Source organism: Nothobranchius furzeri, chromosome 1, assembly GCF_043380555.1.
Source record: "Nothobranchius furzeri strain GRZ-AD chromosome 1, NfurGRZ-RIMD1, whole genome shotgun sequence".
Lineage (NCBI taxonomy): Eukaryota > Metazoa > Chordata > Actinopteri > Cyprinodontiformes > Nothobranchiidae > Nothobranchius > Nothobranchius furzeri.
In genome coordinates this window covers 70,128,863-70,155,624 of record NC_091741.1, presented here as the reverse complement: position 1 = coordinate 70,155,624, position 26,762 = coordinate 70,128,863, and the positions used below count along the sequence as shown (strand labels likewise).

At 41.3% G+C, this 26,762-nt stretch overlaps 1 protein-coding gene across 3 annotated transcripts in view; it reads right to left on the bottom strand.

Moving 5' to 3' along the window:
• Positions 1-26,762, bottom strand: part of htr4 (5-hydroxytryptamine receptor 4) — a 251,194-nt gene that overhangs the window by 86,729 nt on the left and 137,703 nt on the right. For all 3 annotated transcript variants that reach the window (XM_054739381.2, XM_015951925.3, XM_054739382.2), the window contains exon 4: positions 10,447-10,647. In XM_054739381.2, coding sequence (XP_054595356.1) covers positions 10,447-10,647 — 201 coding nt within the window. The remainder of the gene's footprint in view (positions 1-10,446; positions 10,648-26,762) is intronic.

Sequence of the window (26,762 nt, the reverse complement as noted above, 5' to 3'; positions counted from 1 at the left end):
CATGAAGCTAACTGCTAACTTGATTAACATTGAGTGAATGGGATAGACGGAAATTACATTGGATGCGGCGCTCACGTTTCGCGTACGCTTGTGTACGTCGCATGCAGGCAGGAGGAGCATCACAGAAATCCATGAAAGATGACTGATAAACATAACAAATTTGGCGTGAAAAATGTACTCGCTTTGTTGCAGATAGAGCTCAAAAATGTACTCGCCAAATGGAGCAATTTGCTCGCATTTGGCGAGTGGCTAGTGTTAATTTTGGACCCTGCATACACTGTTGAAGAAGTATGTCCTATTTCTATATAAAGGACATAAGTATCTCTCTTTGCTTTTGACTCACAAAAAACCCTAAATTCAAATAATCCAAAGATGATGTCAACGTTTCTTCGAATGAGCCACAGACATCCTATTCGTTCTGCTCCATCACATCATCCTGGCCACCAAACCAATAAAGCGCTGTAATTGGCCTTCAAAACCGATAGAGCGCTGTGATTGGCCCACCAACCGGCGCTGTGATTGGCCCACCAAATTGAGCCTACTGAGGCTCTAATGGAGCATGGCTAGACCGAAATGCAAAGAAAAAACATTTTGCTTTTGCTAAGGTCTGCTTAGATTTCTAGGATCTGTTTTGTAAACCTTTTAAATGAAAGAAAAACAAAAAAGAAAATTATTCAGTTTGTTATACATCAATAAACATAAGTACAAGTGGGTAAACAGGTTTAGTATTAAAAGTGGTTCCATAGAAGTCTTTTCTTCACATATCTAAGTTAGCCATGTCACTGAATGCCTTTGTGTTGGAGCATCCTGCTTTGTAGTAAAACAGATATTTTTAGACTTAAATGATTTCTTTTCAGGCTTCTACAATGTCTTCAGTTCACATTAGATGACTCAGAAGCTGTAACTGCATTGTTTGTTCTTTTATTTTTTTTCTCAGAAGCTCAGTGCTGCAGCTGCCAGCTTGCTTTCTACGCTTTCTTTCCTGTTTTCTTTTGCATTTCTTTTTCTTTTATGACTCTTTTATCTGTAATTTTTACAGACTTGAGTATTCTGCTAAGTTGTAAAAATGCACAACACTTTTCTTTGAGTCTTTTTGTTATTAAACCTCACAGTCCAACTGCCTATAGCTTTTGAAAATTCCTTTCAGTGTACATGTAAAGATGTATTATTTTATTATTAATCCTTTGTTTTATACAACAAAATGGCAATGTCAGTGTGAGTCTGAGGTAGTGCTTTGTGTGTGTGTGTGTTTGTGTGTGTGTGTGTGTGTGTGTGTGTGTGTGTGTGTGTGTGTGTGTGTGTGTGTGTGTGTGTGTGTGTGTGTGTGTGTGTGTATGCTCCTTAAGAAGAAAGCTGTTGCAAGCTTTGACTGGGTAATGGGATTCGGTGTCGCATCTCAAAGACTAACCATCATTTTTCCACTATTCTTTTTTCCTATCAATGTCATATTTCTGAGCTTTTCTCAAATTATTTAATACAGTAAAGTGTTGAAAATGGCCACCACTGCACTAAACTATTTATGTCCCACAGTCTATTTATAGTTTCCCTACCAGTGAAGCAGCAAACAGATGTTTCCTTTCAAATACTTATATACTGTGGAAAGATCCTTCTTCCTATGTTTTTTTTTTTTACTTTCTTAAAAATCGGTTTAGTTTAGGATGCTGGAAGCTACAAACGACCACAACAGTCTTCCTCCCCCTCATTCTTCAAAAGCACATGCTAAAACAATTTATCCACCTGGATTTCACTCAGCTGTCACCTGAGGCTTTAAAACATCTAGGCTGTTTGTGTTGTGAGAGGATTGACTTCTTACTGGAAACAAAGCAGAGCAGCATATTTTAACTTAATCCTAGTCATATGTATTGAAATAATCTTAAAATGTTGAAGAAAAAAAAAAGTCCCATTAGTCATCACTAGGGTTGTCACGGTGTGAAAATTTTACCTCACGGTTATTGTGACCAAAATTATCACGGTTTTCGGTACTATCGCGGTATTTTTTTTTAAACGTGTTACATTTTCACACAATTAAATAAACCCTGTGTGTCAGGAAATATTGCCCTCAGTTTGTGTCTAAATTTAGCTGAAAATGTGTTATTTTGTAATTATGTTGTTTATTTGTTTACATTTTCCCCTTTAGTCTTCAAAATACCAATATTTGCCCATAAATTCTTATTTTTTGTCTGTTTGATGTCATCATTTTAAAAATATTAGACCAGATGATACTCAGTACTCAAGTAGCCTTCTAATCAGATACTTTTTTAACCCTTACTTGAGTAATAAGCCCTATATCAGGAACATATTGTCCTCGGTTTGTGTCCTTCCAGTGAGCTTTGCAGATTTGGAAAAATGTCATCAGGCAGTAATCATTGTTAAATTCATAATTATTCTTGGAGAGACCAACTCTTCTCTGCCCCTGGGAGCCCCGTAATGCATAGGGTCATTGCAATATGGGGGTGTCCGCGACTAGAATAAGTCATATTACTTATGAAAAAACATATTAATCACAATATTGTGATTTCACAGATCGGTCACATTGTATTATTGACAAACAGTTGTTTTGATTAGTTTTATTGAAAATAGAGTTCTTTGATCTGATAAAAGAAAAGTCTTCATCTTCTGTCTTCATTGCTAAAACGTAAACAGTTTAGAAGCGAATGCATGACCTTGAGGCTGTTTCATCACTCTGGCACTGTGTCAAAGGGAACTGTGGTTAGAGGATAAATAGCCTTGAGAAATGGCTCCTTCATCACGTTACAGCACCTACGCTGCAGCCATGGTAATCCACCGAGATAATATATTTCTAAAAAAAACAAGACAGTTATTATTATTGTCAACTTTTTAACCGGGGTTTACTGCTACACCGGTTACCGTGACAAACCTAGTTATCACACACTGGTGAAATTCATCTCCGCATTTGACTCATCGCCATGGGGAGTGGTGAGCTGAAGTTGTGGCTGTGCTCTGGAAATATTTGGTGGTTTAACCCCCCAATCCAACCCCTTAAGGCTGAGAGTAAAGCAAGGAGGTGTTGGATCCCATTTTTAAAGTCTTTGGTATGACCCGATCAAGATTTGAACCCTAATCTCCAAGTCCTAGGGCAGACACTCTACCACTAGGCCTCTGAAAATCACTGTTCATTAAGAACAATTAATTTTTGTATAACTTAAATGAACAGGGACCGTGTGTGTGTGTGTGTGTGTTTGAGTGTGTTTTATGCTGGTTCGCTAACAACATGTGCATCTGTGTTTACAGAAGCAGGTGTGTTTTGGGCTGCCAGCGGGGGTTTACAGCTGTGCTTTGTCATAAAGCGGTCCCAGGTCTAAAATGGCACCTGTGATTCCTTTATGTTACTAATTATTTTCACCTCCAGTCAGTCTGATTATTTAGTTCACCAAGCAGAATTGGGATCGATACGGAGTAGGGATGGGTACCAAATTTGGTACTTTGAAGGCACTGACCAAATTCCATGGTACCAACCAAAGACCAATTCACGTGATATGAAACAGTGCCTTATTTCGGTACCTTTTGCCACTTACACCTCCAGAAGTGTTCGATACCTAATTTCCTAAGAAAAACAGCAGCGTTATGTCGTCAGCTGCAGCGGGCGAGATGTAAACAGAGAAAGCGGCATGGAAGAAAGAGCGCGCTCTAAAGTTTGGGTCCACTTCACTAAATGCGATGGATGACTGGGGTGATGCGGATATCGGCAATGATCTAAATGAGCTATCATCATCTTGCGCTTTGTTTGTCCATTCTGGCCATGTGAAAGCGCTCTATAAATAAAGTTGATTTGATTTGATCTGCTCCAGGAGGTAAATAAGCTGTTTAAGACAATGTTAGCGTCATACTTTAGCTTCCGTTGCTAGCAGTTAATTGTGCGTTTGTTTTCTTTTTAGTACTCAGAAATCCCGAGTAGGAAAATCAACAGTTTGAAATTGAATGGCAAAAAGAATGAAGATGCACTGTAAATTTAGTTCACAGCAGAGTTTGTTTTGCAGTTTATAAAACTACAAGGACCCACCATCACACAGTTTGTCCAGAGGGAAAAGAAGAGGAAAAGGAGTACATGGAGCTGGTTTTAGTTCGTGAAACACCATAATATTAAAATACTAACTGTTGTATGGTATCAAAGCTTACTTTTGTTTCATTTGTAGATCATGGCATAGAAGAGGAATAGGGGCACACGGAGCTGGGTTTTAATTTTTGTATTTAATTTAAAAAAGATAATTAATTATTAAACACTCAAAAGTATCAAAAAGTGGTACCATTAAGTACCAGTATCGATTTCCTAGGTACAGGGAATTGATACAGAATCGATTCAAATGTGAAAAGTACCCATCCCTACTAATGAGTAATTTTCAGGACGTTTTTACTCACAATGTTAGTTGGATCCATTCACTTTGAAGCGGTGTTTTATGCTAAGCTAAATCGAAAGGGGTACAGCCAGGTCAGGAGAATGACTGGGCTGGGTAAAAATAGTTTTTTTATCACTTATCTAACTCTGGGAAATATGTCAACAGACAAAATAAAAGTTTTGGGTGGAATATCCCTTTAAGTATCAAAAGCTCGTGGTGTCACACCCTAATCACTAACCTGCCAAGGTTTCCTGAGACTTTAAACAATCTCAGTATGGAGCAGAGAAGAAGAGGATCAGACACCAAACTGAACAAGAAGACTTGAAGGTTACTATCAAAGCAAAGTGAGCTTCCACTTCACCTCAGGAGTGCCACCAGCTGATCGCCTCAAAGCCACACCGCGTTGATGCAGTAATTCATGCAAAAGGCGGCCCAAGTATTCATGCAAATGAACATGTTAATGCTGATGTTTATGCTTTCAGAAGATGATTTTTTCCAACACGACTTACAAAAGAGAATGTAACAATGCAGTTATGTGTGTCAACGTGTGTTGTGTGTGTGAGTCTGTGTGTGTGAATGGATGAATGATACACTGTAGTGTAAAGCACTTTGATGTCCTCTGACTCTGAAAGGTGCTATACAAGTACAGGTCATTTATTATTTACCCTAAAGGCTAACTATAAACGATTTACCGTGAAGAACACTAGTCAAGGGGTTGACACTGTTTACAGCGTAGAGACAAGGACAGGAGGCACTGCATGAAGAAGCGGTGTCTTCTTATAGATGGACAGGACCTCCCTAGTTCTGGTACCCCTTGGTAAGTTGCTACCTGAAGCCTAACATTTTTAACTCATAAGAAACTTGGAGGGCCCATGAAAGAAACTGATCTGCTAAGAAAGCACTTTTGCATCTTGTTTGGTGAACCCCCCCTGAGCACGATAGAGTGCATAAATGATTACAACGAACATCTTCTGGGAATTCTTCATACTTTTTTCTCCATCCAGCACCAGAGGATGTCTGGCTCAAATTTCTCCAAAGTGCTGATGTCGGTAATATAAAACAATACAATTTTTTTTCCTACTCCCACTATGTAACAGACTTTGTAGGATTTGATTCAATTCTGTGTTGTCTCCCTTTTCTAGCTCTTGTGTTATCTCAGTAACAGTTTCCATCCTCTTACTCTTAATCAATTTGTAACCGGTACTCCATCTTCAGCCTTTCTTTTGATCCCTCTGATTGAGATCAATTGTTGCCTCTAACCAGGTCCCTGCAGGAGACGCATGTTTTTTTACTGAGGAAAGAGAACAGGAAACATTTACTGGCTTTTCAAAATGCTGACTGAAGTCAAAACAAATCAGATGCTGTGCAACACAGAGGCATGTGTTTGATCAAAATGGAAAGAAAACAGATCCACCTCTAGAATCATATGCTATAAAATGGTCAAAACCTTCCCTTGCCCAGTTCCTTTTCCATTTCCTCAATTCTCTCTGGAATCTGCAGCCTTATTCCCATCCTATATGCTCTGGTCTAAAAGCATTTAACCCAAGGTATTCCTGCAGATGAGCTCTGCAGCTTTCACTGGTGCCATTACACATGCCTTCAGGGTAGAGTTTCCTCAGAGTACATGTATCTCCTCTTTCATTAGAATCACCTTCCCTCACAGCCATGCCCTTATGAATTTTTAACAGTCCAGGGATTTGCAGAGTTTATTAAATGTCAACATATGAGATGTTTTAACAAACATTCACTTCATACACTTTGTTATAGTGAATATTAATTATTGAATTAGTTTTTTTTCATGTATTTTTTATTTTTACTGAGAATACCACAAAACCAAGAAAAACAGTTTACTATAAAACGTACAAATTGAGATTTTTTGTCTCTGAAATCAATTTGAATCATTTATGATGAAGTCTGTTTATTCTGAGTCTCTGGGGGGCGTTTCACAGGATTCGTCTTGTTACTCCTGAAAAACGGTTGTCATGTTATCGCCAGTCCATTTTGTAAGCACCAGTTTAAAGAGCTTGTGAATGTTCTTTATTGATCTCCAAACAGTGTCTGTTAAAACACCGTCACAAATGGGAGTTAAACACGACATAGGTTCATGAACACCAGCTGGTGATTACAATGGTGTTTTTGAGTTCAGATGAAAACATCAACTGTGAAGACAACTCTGTGTGGTGTCCAGTCCTGAATTGCCCAGACAACCAGAGATTTAAAATCATCCAGACCGGGGGGGGGGGGGGGGGGGGGGATGAGTAAGAAAAAGCTCTTGTTGTTTTGTTTTGTTTTGTTGATTTGTTTTTCCTAAAGTAAACAGAGTCAAAGTGAAACTAATGTAAACACAGTGTTTGAAACAGTTTCTCTGGTTGTTGGTCTAGTTCTGCATTCTGGTTCCTTAGAAATCTCAAATTTCTGACCAAGTAAAGAATCAATGCCAAATTATGGTAAGGCCATCATAAAACTATAGATGGTAGGTCAACAACAGAGACTGAGAACTGAGCCAGTTTGATGTTGATCAATGAGAGGTGCCTTGATTGTGACACAGATCCAATACTGAAGAAATAATCAGCCCATCTAAAGGTTATTGATAATATATTTTAAACATAAATGAAAAATTATATATATATATAAACTAACAAATAAAGTCATAGGTAATTATTGTGACATTTCTAAAGTGGTTTGCTTTTAAATGTTGTGCCTGCATTGTGTCAAAATGTATTAAATTATATGGCGATGAGTCAATGTATTAAACCAATGAGGAAGCCTCCATATCACACACATTCTGCAGCTTTACATTTGACAAATTAGCAGTTGCTAAATTATAAATGACCTTCTTGAGTGAGAAATGAGGATGTATTCAGTAGTAAGTGGGCTACTAATCTTCAGAGGATTCTTAAAGATTAAATGAAATGATTCTTCCTCCAAATGCACAACTCGGCAACAAGGTCAAATAAAATACAGTTTTTCTTGAATATAATATATTTTTCTAGATACCACTCAGTCTTGAAGCTTTTGAGTCACACATTCTCACACTCTACTGCCCTCTCTTTACACTGTCACCACAGACTAGTGTTCATCCCTGTCAGTAGTTACTTCTTAGCCTCATAAGTAACTGATTTGATTAAATTCTCATCTTGTCAGTTGGATAAAATATTTGCCAAATGCAAAAAATAAAAATAATAGACATAATGATTATTAATGCAAATGATATAATGTCTTTATTTATTTAGTGTTGACAGTCTCAATACATAATTCTTTGTTAGCATCTCAGTGTGGTGGTATTTATCCAACTCAGGCAGATAGATTGAAGATTTCAAGTGGTTGTAATTAAGCTAGATCACCAAGAAATCCTGTAAAAAAATTTAAAAGAAGGTTCAATTTTACATTTATTTGCTGTTCTTGTTCTTCAGTCTGAGTGTTTGCAGCAATCTGTAGATATTTTTAACCTCCATAAAAATGTAGAACACCTAATCTGCTCTCTGTACTAATCCCCAAATGCTCTCACATTTTGAGTGACACTTTCATTAACTCGTGGTCCAATCCTGCAGCTTTCTACAAGAACTCAGGCCTTTTCTCTGTCACAGCATCACATTCATAAAAACAAAAACATGATACGTTTCTCAAAAATTCTGGTGACCAGTAATTACATCTTAATGCGTTACAAGCCAGACAATGTCCTGAGCTAAACTCTGATATACAGATGCAAATAGTTTTTAACTGCCTTTAAAATAACGTAACCATATGTCTTTACAAGATATCACTTATTCTGAAAAAAAAAAAAACTTCATTATAATATTATTTATGAAAAAGAACCAGCATTGATCATGCCAAAACTGAAGACAATGCAGACATCACAAAGACTTTAGTTCCACCCTCATCCACTAGGGGCTGGCTCCAGAACGGAGCAAGATCCCATTGACTCCCATGTTAAAAATACCAAATTCACAGCAGAAATAAACATGTTTACAGCCTGGTACAAAACACAATTTTAGGTTTAGTAGGTCTAGTTTACAGCCATGACAAGTCTTGAGGTAGCCTGGCTTGCCAGAATCTTCCTCTGTTTAATTTTACACAGAGAATGAATCTGGTAACTCTCCCACAACAAAAAGAGCTGCTAAATGCCTTTCATCTAAAGAAAGGTGTTTGTACTATCGCCAGGCGCCATTTTTTTTTACCACACTGTGGCACGGTACAGTTCTTCTAATTGGTTATTTCTGAACTAGTTAGTCCCGCCTTTCATGTGCGTCTCTACCCGTGAGTAAGCAGACGTATTCTGCTCAGTGCTGATTGGCTCGGTTAGAATTGTCAGGGGCTGTATTTGCATGGGAGAGTTACCAGACTCATTTTCTATGCAGAATTAAACAGAGGACGAGGGGGTGAATATTTTTTTGTAACTCATCTATTTATATGTAATTAAGCTCCAAATTGTGATTTACTAGGGGCATGTCCTCTTGATTGACAGGAAGCAGATGAGACGCCAGCACTAGCGGCTTGCCTCCTGCTTGCTCAAGGGAAGACCTCAGCCTCAGATTAAAGGTCTTACATCCTAGAAGGCAGAGGTTAGCAGAGTCACTTAGAAGTGAGTAACACCTAAATTAACTCATTTTTATTTATTTTTGCTGATAACCTGTATAGAGGATTGTCTAATAGAGCTGTAGACATGTGTAAACATTAGTGTGGCAGTTTAGTGCAACTTACTTTAAATTTAATATTTCAGCCCAAAACTGTAAATATCTCCATCTTCAGGTTAAAAACTCTGCTCCACATGCTTCTCCAGAATGCTGCAGAATCTGTCTGCTCTTTCCCTGTGCGGTAAGTTTACTGTGAGTGTGTGCTTGACGTCTGCACCACTGCAGACACTGCCCTGCTCTGGCTGTTGATCTTCTGCTCCCTCATTCCCTCACTGTTTAGCAAGACGCCGAGATATTCTTCCACTTGAGGAAAGACCTCTCCCCCAACCCAGGGTTGGCAGTAAAAGTAATTTATCCAGTTCATTGTGTTTCTATGTCCTCTGAGTGATCACTGTATCCTTTCATTGGTTTTTAAAGGTGTAACTAACTGAATACCCATTTTTAAATTATTATTGCTGATCATAATCAGTTGCTCTGAGATTTTCATGCAGACTTAGCATGAAAATAGTCTCCTACACCTATCTTCTGCATTATCTTTTGATAGAAAATAGTGAAACTCTAGAATTTGAAAATCCTGACAGATCTACATCACACTGTCACGTAACATTCATGGGCTCACCCATCTTGACTCACAATGGGGAAGGTTGTTGTTGGTTTAGTGTCCGGGAAACAGCAGAGAATGTCTCGACTAGTAGAAACTAACCATTAGCATTAGTAACTTCACAACATGGTAGAAGCTCCTCCAGGCTCGTGTAATTTGTGGAGATAAAACGTCCATGTTGGTGGTAGAGTCACGTCACTGCTATCCAATTTGATGGCAAGACTCCAAAACCTGAAGCTCAGCTGTGATGTGGGATACTGGTGGTTCCTGCTAATGGTGCACCGGTACATTTTTTCCGTGCTAGTATGACTTACAAGGCATTCACTCCTACTAGATAGCACTGCAAATGTACTGATTAAGCATCAAAAGTGCTGCTTGTATAGTAGGTTTTATTAGCTACATTGAGCTTTTATCTTTAGATGTCCTATCCATATTTTGGCCCAGATGAAACGTAATCAGTGTTTATTCATTTATTTGTTATTTGTTTGTTTGTTTAATTTTTACCCAATAAACCAATGTCTTCACAGATGACTGCAGCTTTTTCCCTCTCTTTTGCAGCTAATCTGAGTTTCAGGGTCTTCAACTGAACTTTCATATGGTTTGTTATGTAATTTATTTCTCGTGAGCATTGAACTCCACAAAAGCTGCTGTCTGTCTTTGAACAATTTTTTTTAACTGTGCATGCATTTGACCTATGTGTGAATCAACCCCTACCTAAGTCCTTCAATGAATGGCATCTCATCCTCACAATCTGCAAATAAAACTAGTTAAGCACTGACCAGCACAAGTGAATGAGAAAGAGAAAAGCTAAAACAAGTATGTGCATACAAGTCCAAAGCTCACCCATTAGTCTCACCTGTCCAGAGCGATGCAGCACAGGTGAAGTATAGAAGCAGTGGTCAGCAGAACATCTAACGACGTCCGAACCAGACAGAACGTTTCACCGTAGATCCAGTTCTCGTAGACCAGCTCGATGGTACCAAAAGGCATTACCAGCACTGACACGAGCAGGTCAGCAAACGCCAGGGACACGATGAAATAGTTGGTCTTGATTTTCCTGATGAAAGAAAATAAAGAGAAAAAAAACATCCAGAACCTGTTTTTAGACATAAGCAATATATTATTATTATTACTAGAGAAGTATTGTTATTTAACAATAGTTTCAAGCTGTACATAAATGCAACACATGCAGATTTGAACATTAGAAAAGGATAAATCAGATTCCAAATGTAATGGTTCTGTAAATAGTTTTTCTTCCCAGTTGAACTGAGTCATAAAATAATGAAACCAAAATCAATACTGATAGTTGCAACACATGCAGTTCTAAAAGGCCAAAACCGGTAAAAGCTGCATTGTTCTTGGATGAATAAAAGCACTTAAGTGTTTGTAATTTTTATGTTGAGGGCGGTAAAAGAGATCTATTGAAAGCTGCTATAGAAAAGTAAAATAAAACAAAACTGTGTACAGGACTTTTTCCTTCTAATTTGAAATCAGACTCAAAAGAGAATAATATGTATTTTGTGAAAATATATATCAGGGCAAAATTAAGCTGGCATATTCTGTTTAAAAGGATTATAGATTTTCTTTATGGGAAAATGTATTTCAGGAAACACAATTCTAGCAATAGTAGAATTAGTTTAGTTTATTTCAAACAAAGAAAACATACATTTTTTTAAAAAAAATACCACAAACAGAAAAAATACATATCATCCCTTCTTCTGTGTTTGAAAAGGAGTAGGCTGAAGTGGAAACTTATATGTCCCTACCCCTTTATACAAGTAATTTTTACTTGTTTACTAAATCTAACACAAAACCGACATTAAAACAAACAAAATGGTACAAGTCACCAAAAACCACCAAATTATATGGAAAAAAAACAACAAAAGAAAAAAAAAACATCTTTTTACAATTGATACAATTTACTTTTCCTTAGAATAAAGGACACTCACATAAATCATCTATTTTCTACTATATACTTGTTCAGAATATGTTTTTTATAATTCATTTTAAACACATTTATATTTGTACTTACTTTAATTTCTTCTTCTAAATTGTTCCATAATTTAACCCCAATTATTGTGATACACATGTGTTTTAATGTTGTTCTAAACTTATGTATCTTTAAGTTTAGTGTTCCTCTCAGGTTATATCCTCCTTCTCTCTCTGTGAACAGTTTCTGTATTTTATCAGGCATTAATTTATTTCTTACTTTATAAATTATTTGTGCTGTTTTGTATTTAACCAAGTCCTGGAACTTCATTATCCGTGTTTTAATAAAAAGTTCATTTGTGTGATCCAAATATCCTGCATTTGTTATTAATCTGATAGCCCTTTTCTGCATTGTTGTTAATGTCTGTAAATGACTTTTGTACGTGTTTCCCCAGACCTCTACACAATAGCTCAAATATGGCAGTAGCATCGTATTGTATAACATATAAAGTGCTTTCTGATTAAAAATATACTTAGCTTTCCCCAATAAAGCAATGCCCCGTGCAAGCTTCCCCCTAACATATTTGATGTGTGGCTTCCAACAGATTCTGCTGTCTATGACCACCCCAAGAAATTTTATTTCATATACTCTCTCAATTTTACATTATTAATTACTATATCTAATTCATTGTGTCTTCTTTCATTACCAAACAACATAAATTTTGTTTTCTCTAAATTTAGTGACAGTTTATTTACATCAAACCATTTTTTTAATTTATTTATTTCCTGTGTGACCACATCCAGGACCTGTTGCAATTCCACCCCCGAGCAAAAAACATTTGTGTCATCTGCAAACAATACAAACTTCAAAACTTGTGAAACCCTACAAATGTCATTTATGTACATTATGAATAGTTTAGGTCCTAAGACTGATCCTTGAGGCACCCCACATTGTATCTGTCTTAGTCCTGATTTATGTTGATTTATTTGCACGTATTGTTGTCTATTTGATAAATAACTTTTTATCCAGTCCAATACTATACCCCTGAAACCATATTTTTCCATTTTTCTCATCAATACATCATGGTTTACTGTATCGAAAGCTTTCTTCAGATCTAAAAACAACCCTATTGCATGCTTCTTTTTGTCAATGCATTCTGTTATTTCCTCATTAAGATCAATCAGTGCCTGGACTGTTGACCTATTATTCCTGAAGCCATACTGGCATTCCGTCAGCAACTCACATTGATCAACAAAATTATCGAATCTTTTAACAAACAGTTTTTCTAATATTTTGGAAAATTGTGATAGTATTGACACAGGTCTATAATTTGTAAATTGATGCTTATCTCCTGTCTTGTAAATAGGAATTACCCTTGCTACTTTCATGTTATTTGGAAAAAACCCCTTTTGAAAAGAAAGATTACAAATGTGTGTTAATGGTTTTACAATGCCCTCAATCACATATTTCAGTGTTTTCATGTCAATATCGTTCCAGTCTGTACTGGTTTTATTCTTCATATTTCTAACTATCTCATAAATCTCCTTCTCATCAACTGCTCTTAAAAAAACAGACTTTTTATTTCTTTCAACATACTCTGTGGCATCCGTTTGTATCTCATCAACTATTATTTTTTCCTCCAATTTAGATCCTATGTTTACAAAATATTTGTTGAATTCATCCACTGCTTCATTCATGTTTGTAATATTATTTTTTCTCTCTATAAAATGTTGTGGATAGTTATTATTCCCTGTCTCTTTCCTAATTACGCCATTTAATACTTTCCAGATGCCTTTTATGTTGTTTCTATTGTGCTCTAACTTTTTAATAAAATATTCACGTTTACAGCTTCTCACTATATTTATGAGTTTGTTTTTATATCTTTTGTACTTTTGTTCTGCTTCTGTCGTTCTGTTTTTTATAAATTATCTGTAAAGTGTGTTTTTTTTATTGCATGCATTTTGTAGACCTTTGGTCATCCACGGTTTTTCTTTATACTTATTCCTCTGAATATTTTTGATAACTGGACAGTTTCTGTCAAATTGACTTTTAAATATATTTAAAAAGGTATCATATGCTTGGTCTACTTCATTTTTTTCATAAAAAGTAAAAAATAGTTATGTTGAAGAATTAAATTAGATCTCTTAGATGGGTTTCCTGACAGATTCTGATCATTTCTGATCTGAAGGGTGTCACTACCATACTAAAACTGATGTTCTTTAAACATAATCTTCAGTCCAGTTAGCTCAAATTTCACCTAGAAGGTCACAATATTTCTACCAGAACTGATCACAGCATAAATAAAAACACAATTAACACAAATTAATCAAATATATAATTAGCTGTGTTTCAATATGCCTTAACTACACCTATAAACTGGCCCTGAGGTTAAAGAGCTTTCTAGTACAGGAAATAACTTTGTTTTTCTTTTCATAATGCGTCTCAAAGATGACTTATTCCTGAAAAACTCAAACTTATCTCTGGCAAACAGAAAGCTCCATGGAGGTTCTCTAGATCTGTTACTTACTGTTCTAAGTATGACCAGCGTAATAAATGACTAAATTCCCTTCAGCTCGAGAGGTGTTTTCTTTATTTTCCAACCGGAACTCCCTCCTAAAACTCCTCCCCCCAGGCCAATCTTAAAGGCATACACACTGCATATCTATTCACATGACATCTCCCGTCCTTTGAGTCAGAGACAATGTAAACAGAGTATAGGGAAGAACAAAGTGCATCTTCCTTTTTGTTTTTTTTGTTTTTTCAAAGCAGTAGAACCGTCTGTAACTGCAACCGACAGTAGAAACATAACATGGATGCTTTTAACCAAAGAGTCAATCACAACGGTTGCAGACGATCACCATCCTTTTTTCATTATTTTTTTATTTTCAAAAGGATGGAGGCAACAGGACACAACCCAAACATACACGCGTGTCGTTGGGGTGATGGGGTGGACTACCCAAACACCCTTATAGCGGCCAGAGGTTATTCTGCTCCATTTATACAGTTCAATAACAAACAAAGTCCTTGAGCCTCCGGGGGGCCAGATGACTCTGCCTGTAAAATACATGCGAGCTGATCCCGGAGGACGATCAGAAGGTTCGGCTGGGACAGTCCCGTGGGCAGGAGAAACAGACTCTTCAGTAGGTGAAACAGCCTCTCTAACAGGGGAGCCTAAAGGTGTAGGTTGGGGTGTTGACGATGGTGGTGGTGGTGGCTGATCTGCCACACCAGGAAGGAATATTGGTTGTAGGTGACGCCTGTTCCTCTGCAGTGCCCCATGTTCTGTCTGGATCAGGTAGGAGCTGGATGTGGTTGTTGGACCGTTGCCACAGATGTCCAGCCAGAATTGCCATCAAGTTTCACCGCCACATTCTGCCCGGGTGTAAGTGGTGGGAGTGTTCTGGCACCGTAGCTTCGGTTGTAGGCACGTTCGTAGCTCCTTTTCGACTTGGCATCGGCTGCACGCACCTTTGCAAAGTTGGGCCACTTAGGCAGCAGAACCTTATCGATTGTAGGTATAGTCGTCTTGATCTGACGAACCATCATCAGCTGGGCAGGACTGGCGCCTGTGGCTTGTACTGACGTGGCTCTGTAGACCATGAGAGCCAAAAACGGGTCGTCCTGCCGGAGAATCCTCTTTGCTGTCTGAACAGCTCTCTCAGCCCCACTATTGGCCTGAGGATGGCGGGGGCTGGAGGTGATGTGCCTAAAATCGTAGGCTACAGAAGAACTGTCAAACTCTTTGCTCGTAAACTGTGTAGCATTGTCAGTGGTGAGTTCATCTGGACAACCCCACCTAGCAAACGTTTTTCAGGTGGGAGCATACGGTCTCACTCTTCATGTCTGGTAGATGAGCCAACTCTATAGAGAATAAAAGTCCACAACTACCGAGTAATGTTCTTTTTCATACTCACAGATGTCCGCACCTATCGATTGCCAGGGCCTCTGTGGTAGTGGTGTTGTAATCAGAGGCTCCTTCCGTTGTGTAGGTGTGACTCTCATGCACTCCAGACATTTCATCACTAGTTCCTGGATATCTTTTTCTAGTCAGGGCCACCACACACTCAGGCGTGCTCGTTCCTTGCACTTGGTGATGCCTTGGTGCCCATCATGTACAGTAACCAGTGAAGGATCTCTTTTCTCAAACTTTGGGGAATCACAATGCGGTCTCCATACAGCACAAGACCCTTTGATGACAACAGGCTGATACTGCACTGGTGATAGGCTTTAGCTTGTGCGGGTACGCTCCCCACATATGTTGGCCATCCCTAAAAGATCAGCCTGTTCACCAACTGCAGGCCATAATCCACACTTGTCTCCTGCTTGATCCGTTCCAGTTTGGAAGGTGACATTGGCCATGCCGCTTGACCTGCATCTTCAAATACTGAAACATCATACGTTAGCTCAGACACTTCACTTGTTATTGCGGGTAATGGATGTCTGGAAAGCATGTCAGCTACTGTTAGTGTTTTCCCCGGCACATACTCTGCGATGGGGTTATACTTCATCATCCGCATCAGCAACCGCTGGCCCCTCAAGGGAACCCTATCAAGATCTTTGTTGTTAATTAGGGGGATCAGCGGTTTGTGGTCTGTATGGACCGTAAAGTTGTTCAGGCCATATAGCTAAATGGAAAATCTCTCGCAGGACCAAGCTACAGCCAGACATTCTTTTTCTATTTGAGCATAGCGCATCTCAGCTTCAGTGAATGATCTTGAACAGAAAGCTATTGGTTTCAGTCCATCTGAGTGTCTCTGTAACAGTACCCCACCTAGCCCATAGCTGCTCGTGTCTGCACTGACCACAGTTGGTTTAGTTACGTCATTGAACGCTAGTGAAGGTGCGGTGGAAATTTGTTGTTTTACCTTGTTGAATGCGTAATCTTGTGCTGTGTCCCAGGTCCACGCTGCTTCACTCCTCAGCAGGTCATTCAGTGGCTTTATCACTTCAGATAAGTTGGGCAGGAAGCGTCCAAGGTAATGAACCATGACCAGTAACTTCCTCATGCCAGGCACATCAGTTGGGGGCTGTAGCTCTGTGATGGCACTTACTTTAGAGGGATCAGGCTGAATGCCATCACCGCAGATTTGATGCCCCAAATAGCTCAGCTGTCTTTGTCTCAGGAAACATTTCTCATTATTCAGTTTTAGGCCTGCACTTTCCAGGACGCCCAGAGCATGTTGGAGTCTTTCTTCGAGTTCTTTATCATCTCTGCCATGGACGAGGATGTCGTCCATGTACACTTCCACTCCCTCCTGGTCTCTGAACAGCACAGACATTTTCCTCTGGAAAATTTCTGGCGCACTGGTGATTCCAAAGGGCAGTCGATTGAAAAAGAACCTACCCGCTGGGGTAATGAACGTGGTTAGTTTAGCTGTCCTTCTCTCAAGTGGGATTTGCCAGAAGCCGCTTGCTGCATCCAGTAGAGAAAATACTCTAGACTCTGCTAGCCTCGGCAATATATAATCTATGGTGGGTAGGAAAAATCATTCCCTCTTCATCGCCATGTTCAGTCTCTTCAGGTCAACACAAATACTTACCTCACCATTTTTCTTAGGGACTGGAAATATGGGAGCACACCACTCTGTTGACTCTATTTCTTCTATGACATTGCATTTCAGCATCCTGTCAAGCTCAACCTTGATTTTGGAAAGAAGGGGGGCAGACATTCCCTGCTGTGCTGACGCTGTATGGGACAGCGTCATCCCGCGGATGTATTTTCAAAGGTTTTATTTTTAAGAGGCCTAGATCCGTCCCGAACGTGCTTCTCACCTCTTCCATTTTCCTCACCAGTCCCATCGCCACAGCAACATCACAGCCTAATAAGTTGCTGCTAGTTGTTTTCATAACGTGGATGTTGAACCTATCACTCTACCCTTTGTATTTTGTAGTGGCAGTGAACAGTCCTAGACAGTCGAGCCTTCCACCAGGGCTGTCGAAAACTATGCGGGCGCTTGACAGTTGGGACGAGCTGCTGAGGCGATGACAGGTGTCGTCTGAAATTACACTGGCATCTGCACCAGTATCAATTTTGAAGCTGACAGAGGTACTGCAGATGTTTAGTTGGAGAGTCCATGGCTTATTAGAATCAGTTTCATAAAGATGTGTTGTTTTTTTCTCACCCAGCAAGTGCCCCTCATTGTCATTTTCATCCTCTTGTATTTTGTTTATTGTTGTGGAGCGGCACACGGCAGCAAAGGGTCCAGTTTTATGGCAATTTCTGCATTTTGCTTGCCTGGCTGCACACAGTGTATTGCTCCTGTAGTCCCGTCCGCACCTGAAGCATTTAGATTCTGCAGCGCTGCCGTTGTGTTGCCCTGGCGCCCGCCGCCGCCCCGCACCCTCTCGCTTCCTCTGTGTTGTTGGGAAGGCACAGTGTGCACATTGTGTCTAACCTCACTCAAAGCTGCTGCATCCCTGCAGTCACAGGCACAAGAATGTGTGAACTCACTCAGAAATGTTCCATCTCACGTGTCAGCCTTAGCTTCCTGGCGAACTTGCCCCTTAATCTGCTCAGACTGCCTCACCATCTCTACGGCTTTCTCCAGTGTGAGGTCCACTTTTAACTGTAGTTTCTCTGACATGTCTTTATCCAGGATCCCAACCACTAACTTGTCGCAAATGTTTTCAATCTTCGCTGGACCAAAGTGACAGGTCTCGGTCAGTTCATAAAGTGTACGTATGTATTCCTCTGCAGACTCGCCCTTCTTTTGTGAGCGGAGGTAAAACCGAGCTCGTTCGTGGATGACATTAACTTTTGGAATGAAGTAATTATTTAGCTTTTCCAATACCGTGTCATAGTCCTCCTCATCCTCCTCCTCATCGAACCGCAGAGTGCTGAACACTTGTTCCACTTCCATGCCAAGCGTTGAGTAGCGTGCTACCCTGCAAAGCTCCATCCCCGAGGTTTAGCTTAGTTGCTAGCCGGTAACGCTGGAACCGCTGCCTCCACTCCTGCCACTGCTGCAGATGGGTGAAGTCAAAGTTGTCGGGAGGGTTAAACTTGGCCATATTCACCACTTAACTTCTGACACCATGTTATATGTATGACCAACGTAATAAATGACTCAATTCCCTTCAGCTCGAGAGGTGTTGTCTTTATTTTCCAGCCCACCGAACTCCCTCCTAAAACTCCTCCCCCCAGGCCAGTCTTAAAGGCATACACGCTGCATATCTGATCACATGACACTTACCAAAAATGAGAATGAAGAAAAGCAGAGCACCAATTCAGGAAAACGAACTTACCAGATCACTATCAGACCCTCCATCTCCTATACAACTTTGGGGGGCAGATCTGTGGCCCCTCACACTCTCTATTGGACGCTCCTATAGAGAAGCCTTACATATATAAGTGCATGTATGCACACAGGTGCTCACATGGTGCTCTCATAAGTATAGACTTGGGCATTTTCAACACATGTATTTAGGCTGTGGTTGGCACTAAATGCACAGTGATTTATTATCATGTGATTCTTCAGTAGAACAATGTTGATTTTATATTTCCTCATCAAGTTGATACAGTGATAGTTTGCTCCTGTTGTATTGTTGTGTGTACCTTTTTTGTTTGTTTTCTCTTTCTGCAGGTCTAGAAGCAGACTCTTGTTCATCACTCTGTCATGTTCTGTGTCTCTTTGTGTTCCTCATGTGTCTCCTGTTTGCAGTCCTCCAGATCATTCCTCCCAAGTCCTGTGTTCCATCAGTCATCCCCAGCCCCTCCAGGTGTCCTAGTAACTCCAGCCCTTTTTGTCCCCAGCTCCCTCCTGGTTTTCTTCATGTTCTCTTAGTCTCCCCACCATATTTCTATAGGTCTATTATTTCAGTTGTGTGTGTGTGTGTGTATGTCCTTCTCCAGCTAGGTGTGTGTGTGTGTGTGTGTGTGTGTGTGTGTGTGTGTGTGTGTGTGTGTGTGTGTGTGTGTGTGTGTGTGTGTGTGTGTGTGTGGTGCGTGTGTGTGTGTGTGTGTGTGGTCTGGTGTCCTCCCCTGCTCCTTCCTGCTCTTCCTCCCTGATTAGTTATTGCCTTCACCTGGTTCTCTCCCCACACACCTGCAGCTCATCTGCCTCCCATTATGCCCCAGTGTATAAAGCCCTGTCTGTCTCATTGTCTTGTTGGGCCATTGTTTTGTGTCGGCAATGTTTTGTGCTGTAGGTGAGCTTTTGTATCTTGTCTCTTGGTTTGTGCCCTATGTGAGCTTTCGTTCACCTGGTGATAAGGACTTGGATTTTTTGACTTCCTGCCCTTTGGATTTTTGGTTCGTCATCCTAAATAAAAGGATTTTACTTTTAAACTGCTCCTGCCTCGTGTCATCTGGTGTCGTCTGCATCTTGGGTCCTAATCTCCTCCTAACCTGCATCGTGACAGAATGGACTGACCAAACCAGGACCCAGCAGAACTTCCAGGTTCATCCACATCTCAGTGTATGTACACCTACCATGGAGACCCAGACACCTGTTGGGAGTTTATTAAGGATTATGCTCACCACCTGGACATGATTTCTTCGGAATTCGATAGTCCCCTTCATGGTGCTTTGTCTAAGGGATAGACCTCTGGAATGGGCCGCAGAACTTTTTGACATAGACTCAATCAAGACTGTCATTCTGGGACTTTGCCAAGATGCTACTATGCGCCTTTGGCCGTGAACCTCCTCCACCAGTCGCTCCTGCCACCTCCTCCTCAATATCTCCTCCTTCTGCTCCTAGACTCCAGTCCCTTCCTGCTTCGGTCCAAACCATCAGAACCGGCTTCATCTCCTTCTCCCCTGAACCTGTTGTTGCCATTTCTGCACCTCCACACCCTCACCTGATCCCGACAATGCTGCCTCTTCATCCCTGGTGGGTTGTTCCTCCTCATCTTCTGTCTCTGCCAGCATCATCTCCACACCTCCGTTGACCCAAGAGCCCCCACGTCGACGCCGCCACAGCCGCCGTCAGAGGTCTTCTGTGGTCAGAGCAGCACCAACAGTTCTGGTGTCTCCTGCTCTGACACCTCAGCCCAAGCTCCACTCGCCACCATCACCAGTTCAGCCCGATCTCCTCCTCATTCCGGAGACTCGAGCTGTTCAGTCTGTCCAAGAGGCCCCTGTTCTGCAGTCCAAGTCTGAGCTCCACCTGCCTTCGCCGCATCCTGTTCCTGCGGTGGTCCCCGAGGTCGCACCACATCCAGTTCCAGCGGTGGTCCCGGAGGTCGCATTGTATCCAGTTCCAGCGGTGGTCCCGGAGGTCGCACCGTATCCAGTTCCAGCGGTGGTCCCTGAGGTCGCACCGTGTCCAGTTCCAGCGGTGGTCCCGGAGGTCACACAGTATCCAGTTCCAGCGGTGGTCCCGGAGGTTGCACTGTGTCCAGTTCCAGTGGTGGTCCCGGAGGTCGCACCGTGTCCAGTTCCAGCGGTGGTTCCGGAGGTCGCATCATATCCAATTCCAGCGATGGTCCTCGAGGTCGTGCTGCATCCTGTCAAAGAGGCTCCGCCCAGTCCGGCCCAGCCAGTCCAAGAGGCTCTGCCCAGTCCGGTCCAGCCCGTCCACGAGGCTCCGGTCCAGCCCTTCCACGAGGCTCCGGTCCAGCCCGTCCACGAGGCTCTGGTCCAGCCCGTCCACGAGGCTCCGGTCCAGCCCGTTTACGAGGCTCCGCCTCTGGTCCAGCCTGTCCAAGAGGCTCCGCCCCCGGCCCAGCCTGTCCAAGAGGCTCTGCCCCAGCCGAGCCTGTCCAAGAGGCTCCGCCTCCAGTCCAGCCTGTCCAAGAGGCTCTGCCCAGTCCGGTGCCTCCAGGCCAGAAGTCGACGCCTCCAGTCGCAGGGTCGACGCCTCCAGTCGCAGGGTCAACGGCCCCTGTGTCAAAGTCGACGCCTCCAGTCTCAAGGTCGACACCCCCAGTCTCAAGGTCGACAGAAGTCGACACCTCCTGTTTCAAAGTCAACGCTTCCTGTTTCGAAATCGACGCCTCCAGTCTCGAAGTTGACGCCTCCAGTCTCGAAGTCGACACCTCCAGTCTCGAAGTCGAGGCCTCCAGTCTCGAAGTCGACGCCTTCAGTGTCGAAGTCGACGCCTCTTCTGTTGACCCCTCCAGCTCTGAAGTCGATGTCTCCCCCTCCAGCCCTGAAGTCAACGTCTCCCCCTCCAGCCCTGAAGTTGACGTCTTCCCCTTCAGCCCTGAAGTCGACGTCTCCCCCTCCAGCCCAGAGTCCCAGTCTTCAGAGTCCCATGTGTCCCCGTTACCTAAGTCCACTCTTCGTCGTCCTCCTCTGAAGTCCCCTCTTTGTCGTCCTCCTCCGGGGTCACCATTCCCCAGGCTTTCCGGCTCCTGGTTCCCCATCGCTAGCACCCAGAGTTCCCTGTTTCCGGCTCCTGGTTCCCCATCGCCGCCCCCCAGAATTCCATGTTCCCAGCTCCTGGTTCCCCATCGCCGGCCCCCCAGAGTTACAGGCTCCTGGTTCCTTGTCGCCGGCCCCCCAGAGTTCCCTGTTCCCGACTCCTATTCCCCGGAGTTCTCCTGTTCCCTCCTTGCCCGCCCTTTTGGGTTGTTTTTGTTTGGTCCCTCCTCTCCCTCCCTGTGGTTTTGTGTCCTGTTTTGTCTTTTGTTTGTGGTTTTGTCTTGTTCTCATCTTGGGCGTCTGGTATCCGCCCTTGGGGGGGGGGGGGGGGGGGGGGGGATGTACTGTCATGTTCTGTGTCTCTTTGTGTTCCTCATGTGTCTCCTGTTTGCAGTCCTCCAGATCATTCCTCCCAAGTCCTGTGTTCCATCAGTTATCCCCAGCCCCTCCAGGTGTCATTGTAACTCCAGCCCTTTTTGTCCCCAGCTCCCTCCTGGTTTTCTTCAAGTTCTCTTAGTCTCCCCACCATATTTCTATTGGTCTATTATTTCAGTTTGTGTGTGTGTGTGTGTGTGTGTGTGTGTGTGTGTGTGTGTGTGTGTGTGTGTGTGTGTGTGTGTGTGTGTGTGTGTGTGTGTGTGTGTGTGTGTTTGTGTGTCCTTCCCCAGTCAGGTCTGGTGTCCTCCCCTGCTCCTTCTCCCTGATTAGTTATTGCCTTCACCTGGTTCTCTCCCCACACACCTGCAGCTCTTCTGCCTCCCATTATGCCCCAGTGTATAAAGCCCTGCCTGTGTCTCATTGTCTTGTCGGTCCATTGTTTTGTGTCAGCGATGTTTTGTGCTCTAGGTGAGCTTTTGTATCTTGTCTCTTGGTTTGTGCACTATGTGAGCTTTCGTTCTCCTGGTGATCAGGACTTTTTTTTTTTTTTACTTCCTGCCCTATGGATTTCTGGTTCGTCATCCTAAATAAAAGGATTTTACTTTTAAACTGCTCCTGCCTCGTGTCATCTGGTGTCGTCTGCATCTTGGTTCCTAATCTCCTCCTAACCTGCATCGTGACACACTGATTGTTTATTTTTGTAGACCCAACCCGGCCCCCAACCCCACCCCCCCTTGTGTCTCTTCCTTTGTCTTTCACCTCTGTCTCTGTGTGTGGTCGGAATTAACCCCTTGATGCATAATGGTCACTACAGTGGACAGATACTTAAAAGTTGTTATTTATTTGTTTTTGCTACTAAGCACAGCTGTTGAAGACTTAATTGCATTTGAGCCCCTCCATTTGGACTTCAGTAAGCCAAGCCAACATATTTCATGCTCAGAACACACGCTGTCCACTGAGGTGGACATGTAATAAATTATTTGTAAATTATAAAATTTGACAAAAAATATTTCTTGAAATTTGTTTCATTCACACCTAAAGACGACTGAAAAAAATTGTTAAAAAAATCATGGTTGAAGATTTCATAATTCATGCATCAAAGGGTTAAAAAGCATCCAACAAAACACTGACAATAATTTAAAGTATCAGGCGTGACATTAAAGCAGAAGCTTTGATGCACCACCTGAGAGTAAATCTGTAAGGCTTGTCACCAGCATTCAGAAATCAATTCGGGTTGCTTCACAGCCAGACAAGACATGGAAAAAAATAATAATAATAAAAAATAAAAGATCACTATCAGACCTCAAATTGCAGCTGAGTACTTATAACGCAGAGATAAAAAAGGCGCGACAAGCCTTTTTCTCAAAAGTCATCAGTGACAACACAAACAATTCCTGTGTCCTGTTTGCTGCTGTCGAGATGCTAACTAATCTCCCAGCACACTTATCCCGCTTTCATATCTCAGACTAAGTGTGATGAGTTTGCATCCTTCTTCACTGACAAAATCTTCAATCCTCTAACTCAACTAACACAGCTAGACAATGTACACACCCACACAGCAACAACCTATAATGCCAGCTTTCAGCCTGATTAGTATTAAAACATTTAAGGATTTAGGACAGCCTGCCAACAAACTTCTTTAAAAATGTTTTTAGCTGCCTGAAAGCTGATGTACTGGACATTGTTAACTGCTCTTTAATGTCAGGAATTTTTCCTAACTCACTAAAAACTACCACTGTTAAACCCCTTCTAAAGAAGGGGAAACTAGACCCCTCAGTTTTGAGCAACTACAGAACGATCTCTAATCTCCCTCTGATCGGGAAAATGATCAAAATAGCAGTAATGATCCAAATAATTTTCTGGAGTCAAATAATCTTATGGATGGTTTTCAGTCAGGCTTTAGACAGCACCACAGTACTGAGACTGCACCGATCAAGGTATTAAATGACATTTGTCTAAACACTGACACAGGTAAAGCATCTGTCCTAATGATGCTTGACCTCAGTGAAGCTTTCGATACAGTGGACCACAACATACTCCTTGACAGGCTCACAAACGGGGTGGGACAATCCGCTACAGTCTTTGCCTGGTCCCAATCATATCTGAAATACAGGGGATATGTTGTCTCTATTAGGGATTATAAATCAGAGCCGATCACTATGACATGTGGGGTCCCCCAAGGCTTAATTCTAGGACCACTACTCTTTAATAACTATATGCTCCCCCTAGGAGCTATCCTAGCTATGCTGATGACACCCAGATCTACCAAGCCCTATCACCTAGTTACTATCATCTGCTGGACTCACTCTATCAATGTCTAGAAGAAGTTAACAACTAGATGCAGTCAAACTTCCTTAAGTTAAACAAAGATAAGACCGAAATAATTGTCTTTAGCAATAAGGAGGTTAGGATGGATGTTATTGCTTAGCTGAACTTCACGGGAATAAAGACAAAGACCCAGGTTAGAAATTGTGGTGTTATTATTGACTCAGATCTGAGCTTCTCTGGACATATTAAGGCTATAACTAAATCAGCATTTTATCACCTTCATCAAATATCAAGAGTGAGAGGTCTCATGTCCAGACCAGACTTAGAGAAACTCTTTCATCCTTTTATTTCCAGCCGGGTGGACTATTGCAATGGTCTCCTCACTAGTCTTCCCAAAAAAGTTGTGAAGCAACTGCAGCTTGTTCAGAATGCTGCAGCTAGAGTCTTAACAAGAGCTTAGAGAATGGTGCACATCACTCCTGTCCTTAGATCTCCACAGTGGTTACCAGTAAATCACAGATTAAATTTCAAAGTGCTCCTACTAGTTTATAAATCATTCAATGACCTGGGGCCAAAATACATGTCAGATCTCATTCCTGTATATACGCCCAATGGGCTCTGAGACCCTTAGGAAAAAATCAGCTGGTAGAACCTCGGGTCAGAACCAAACAAGGTGAAGATGCTTTTAGCTACTCTGCTGCTCACATATGGAATCAGCTCCCCCTGGACCTCAGATCTGCCCCAACTCTAGTGTTTAAATCAAAACTTAAAACCCAGATGTACAAATCAGCCTTTCAATGAATTGTTTCTTATGCTACATCTCTCTATATTGTATTTTCTGATGTAATTGCTCAACCTTAATTCTGTTTTTTCCTTTTAGTTCTAAATTATAATTTTATTTGTGTATATTTGAATGTGTATTCTCATGCTGTTGTTGCTGTGCCATGTCATGCTAATTGTAAAGCACATTGAATTGCCCTGTTTGAAATGTGCTATACAAATATTTGCCAAATGTTTATTTTTCAATTCAAACTTTATTTACATATTTTATTGGTCAGCTACAGAGTTGAACAAATAAACTGTGAAAATATAGTGCAAATGAAATAACAAAACCTAAAAAAAAGACATGCCAATAAAAAAAAGTGTAATAGCAATACAAATGTTTAATCCCAGTACATACTTCCATTGTGCTACGTTTACTCAAAATGCAATTTTATTAAAGAGACACTTTGCAAATTGTTCATATTTTTAAATCATTTTCTTGAGCCATTATGTGCTAAAAGGACATTTTACAGGGTTAATGAAAGGCCTCCCAGCCCCTATCGCCCCCTGCTACCAGAATAACTTGCAACTTCAGACTGGCAGGCTGCTCTGTTGGGACTGCTTCCGGCACATTTCCTGCTTGTTTTTGATCATAAACACAGCTGACTTGTTTAATTTAGTGATATATAACGCATCTAGACACTAAAGAAGGCTGGGAGACATTTCAGATGTTTGATTAAGAAGTTAAAAAGACAAACACACAGCGAGGGGAGGGGATACGTTTTGCTGTCGGTTCTACAACGGCGGTGCTGAAAGCTAGCCAAAACTGCCTAGCCTCCCTTTAAATATTATAGTAAGTATTATAAGTAAGTATTATACAGTTAAACTGTATAAAACAATACGGTATTTAATTAAAAATGTAAATATTACGGTGAATAACTGGCAGCTGTGGTTGCCAGAATTTTATCATAATATTAACGTTTTCAATTACATCCCGTATTATGTTATACAGTTTAAATACGTTTAACAGTGACTGACTGTAATCATTTTAACAGAATGTCAGTTATTTCTACATAAATCACCATAAAGAGTTTTACGATATTGATTTTAGTTCATGATAATCTACTGTAAATTCACAATAGGTCTTTACTGTGAAATTTATGGTTGCCAAAATTTTCAACTATTATTTTTGTTTACATTTCCAACATTTTTTCACAGTGAAGTTCTGGCAACCACAGCTGCCAGTTATTCGCCATAAATTTCACGATTTAGTGTAGTGAAATGTAGCTGTGTTTCTCTTTCTCCTGACAAATGCTCCGTAAACATGATTTTATTTTATTTTTTACCTTTCGTCATTGTAATTTATGATTGGTTGTGGTTTTAAAATGATTATATTAAAAAACTGTTAATATACAAATAAAACACGTTTGAATAATTAAATGGGTGGGCCAATGTTGGCGGTTCAAATCTGGCCCTCAGAAATCCTATTATTCTATCCTATCCTGCATTCAGTTTCAGATACTAAATC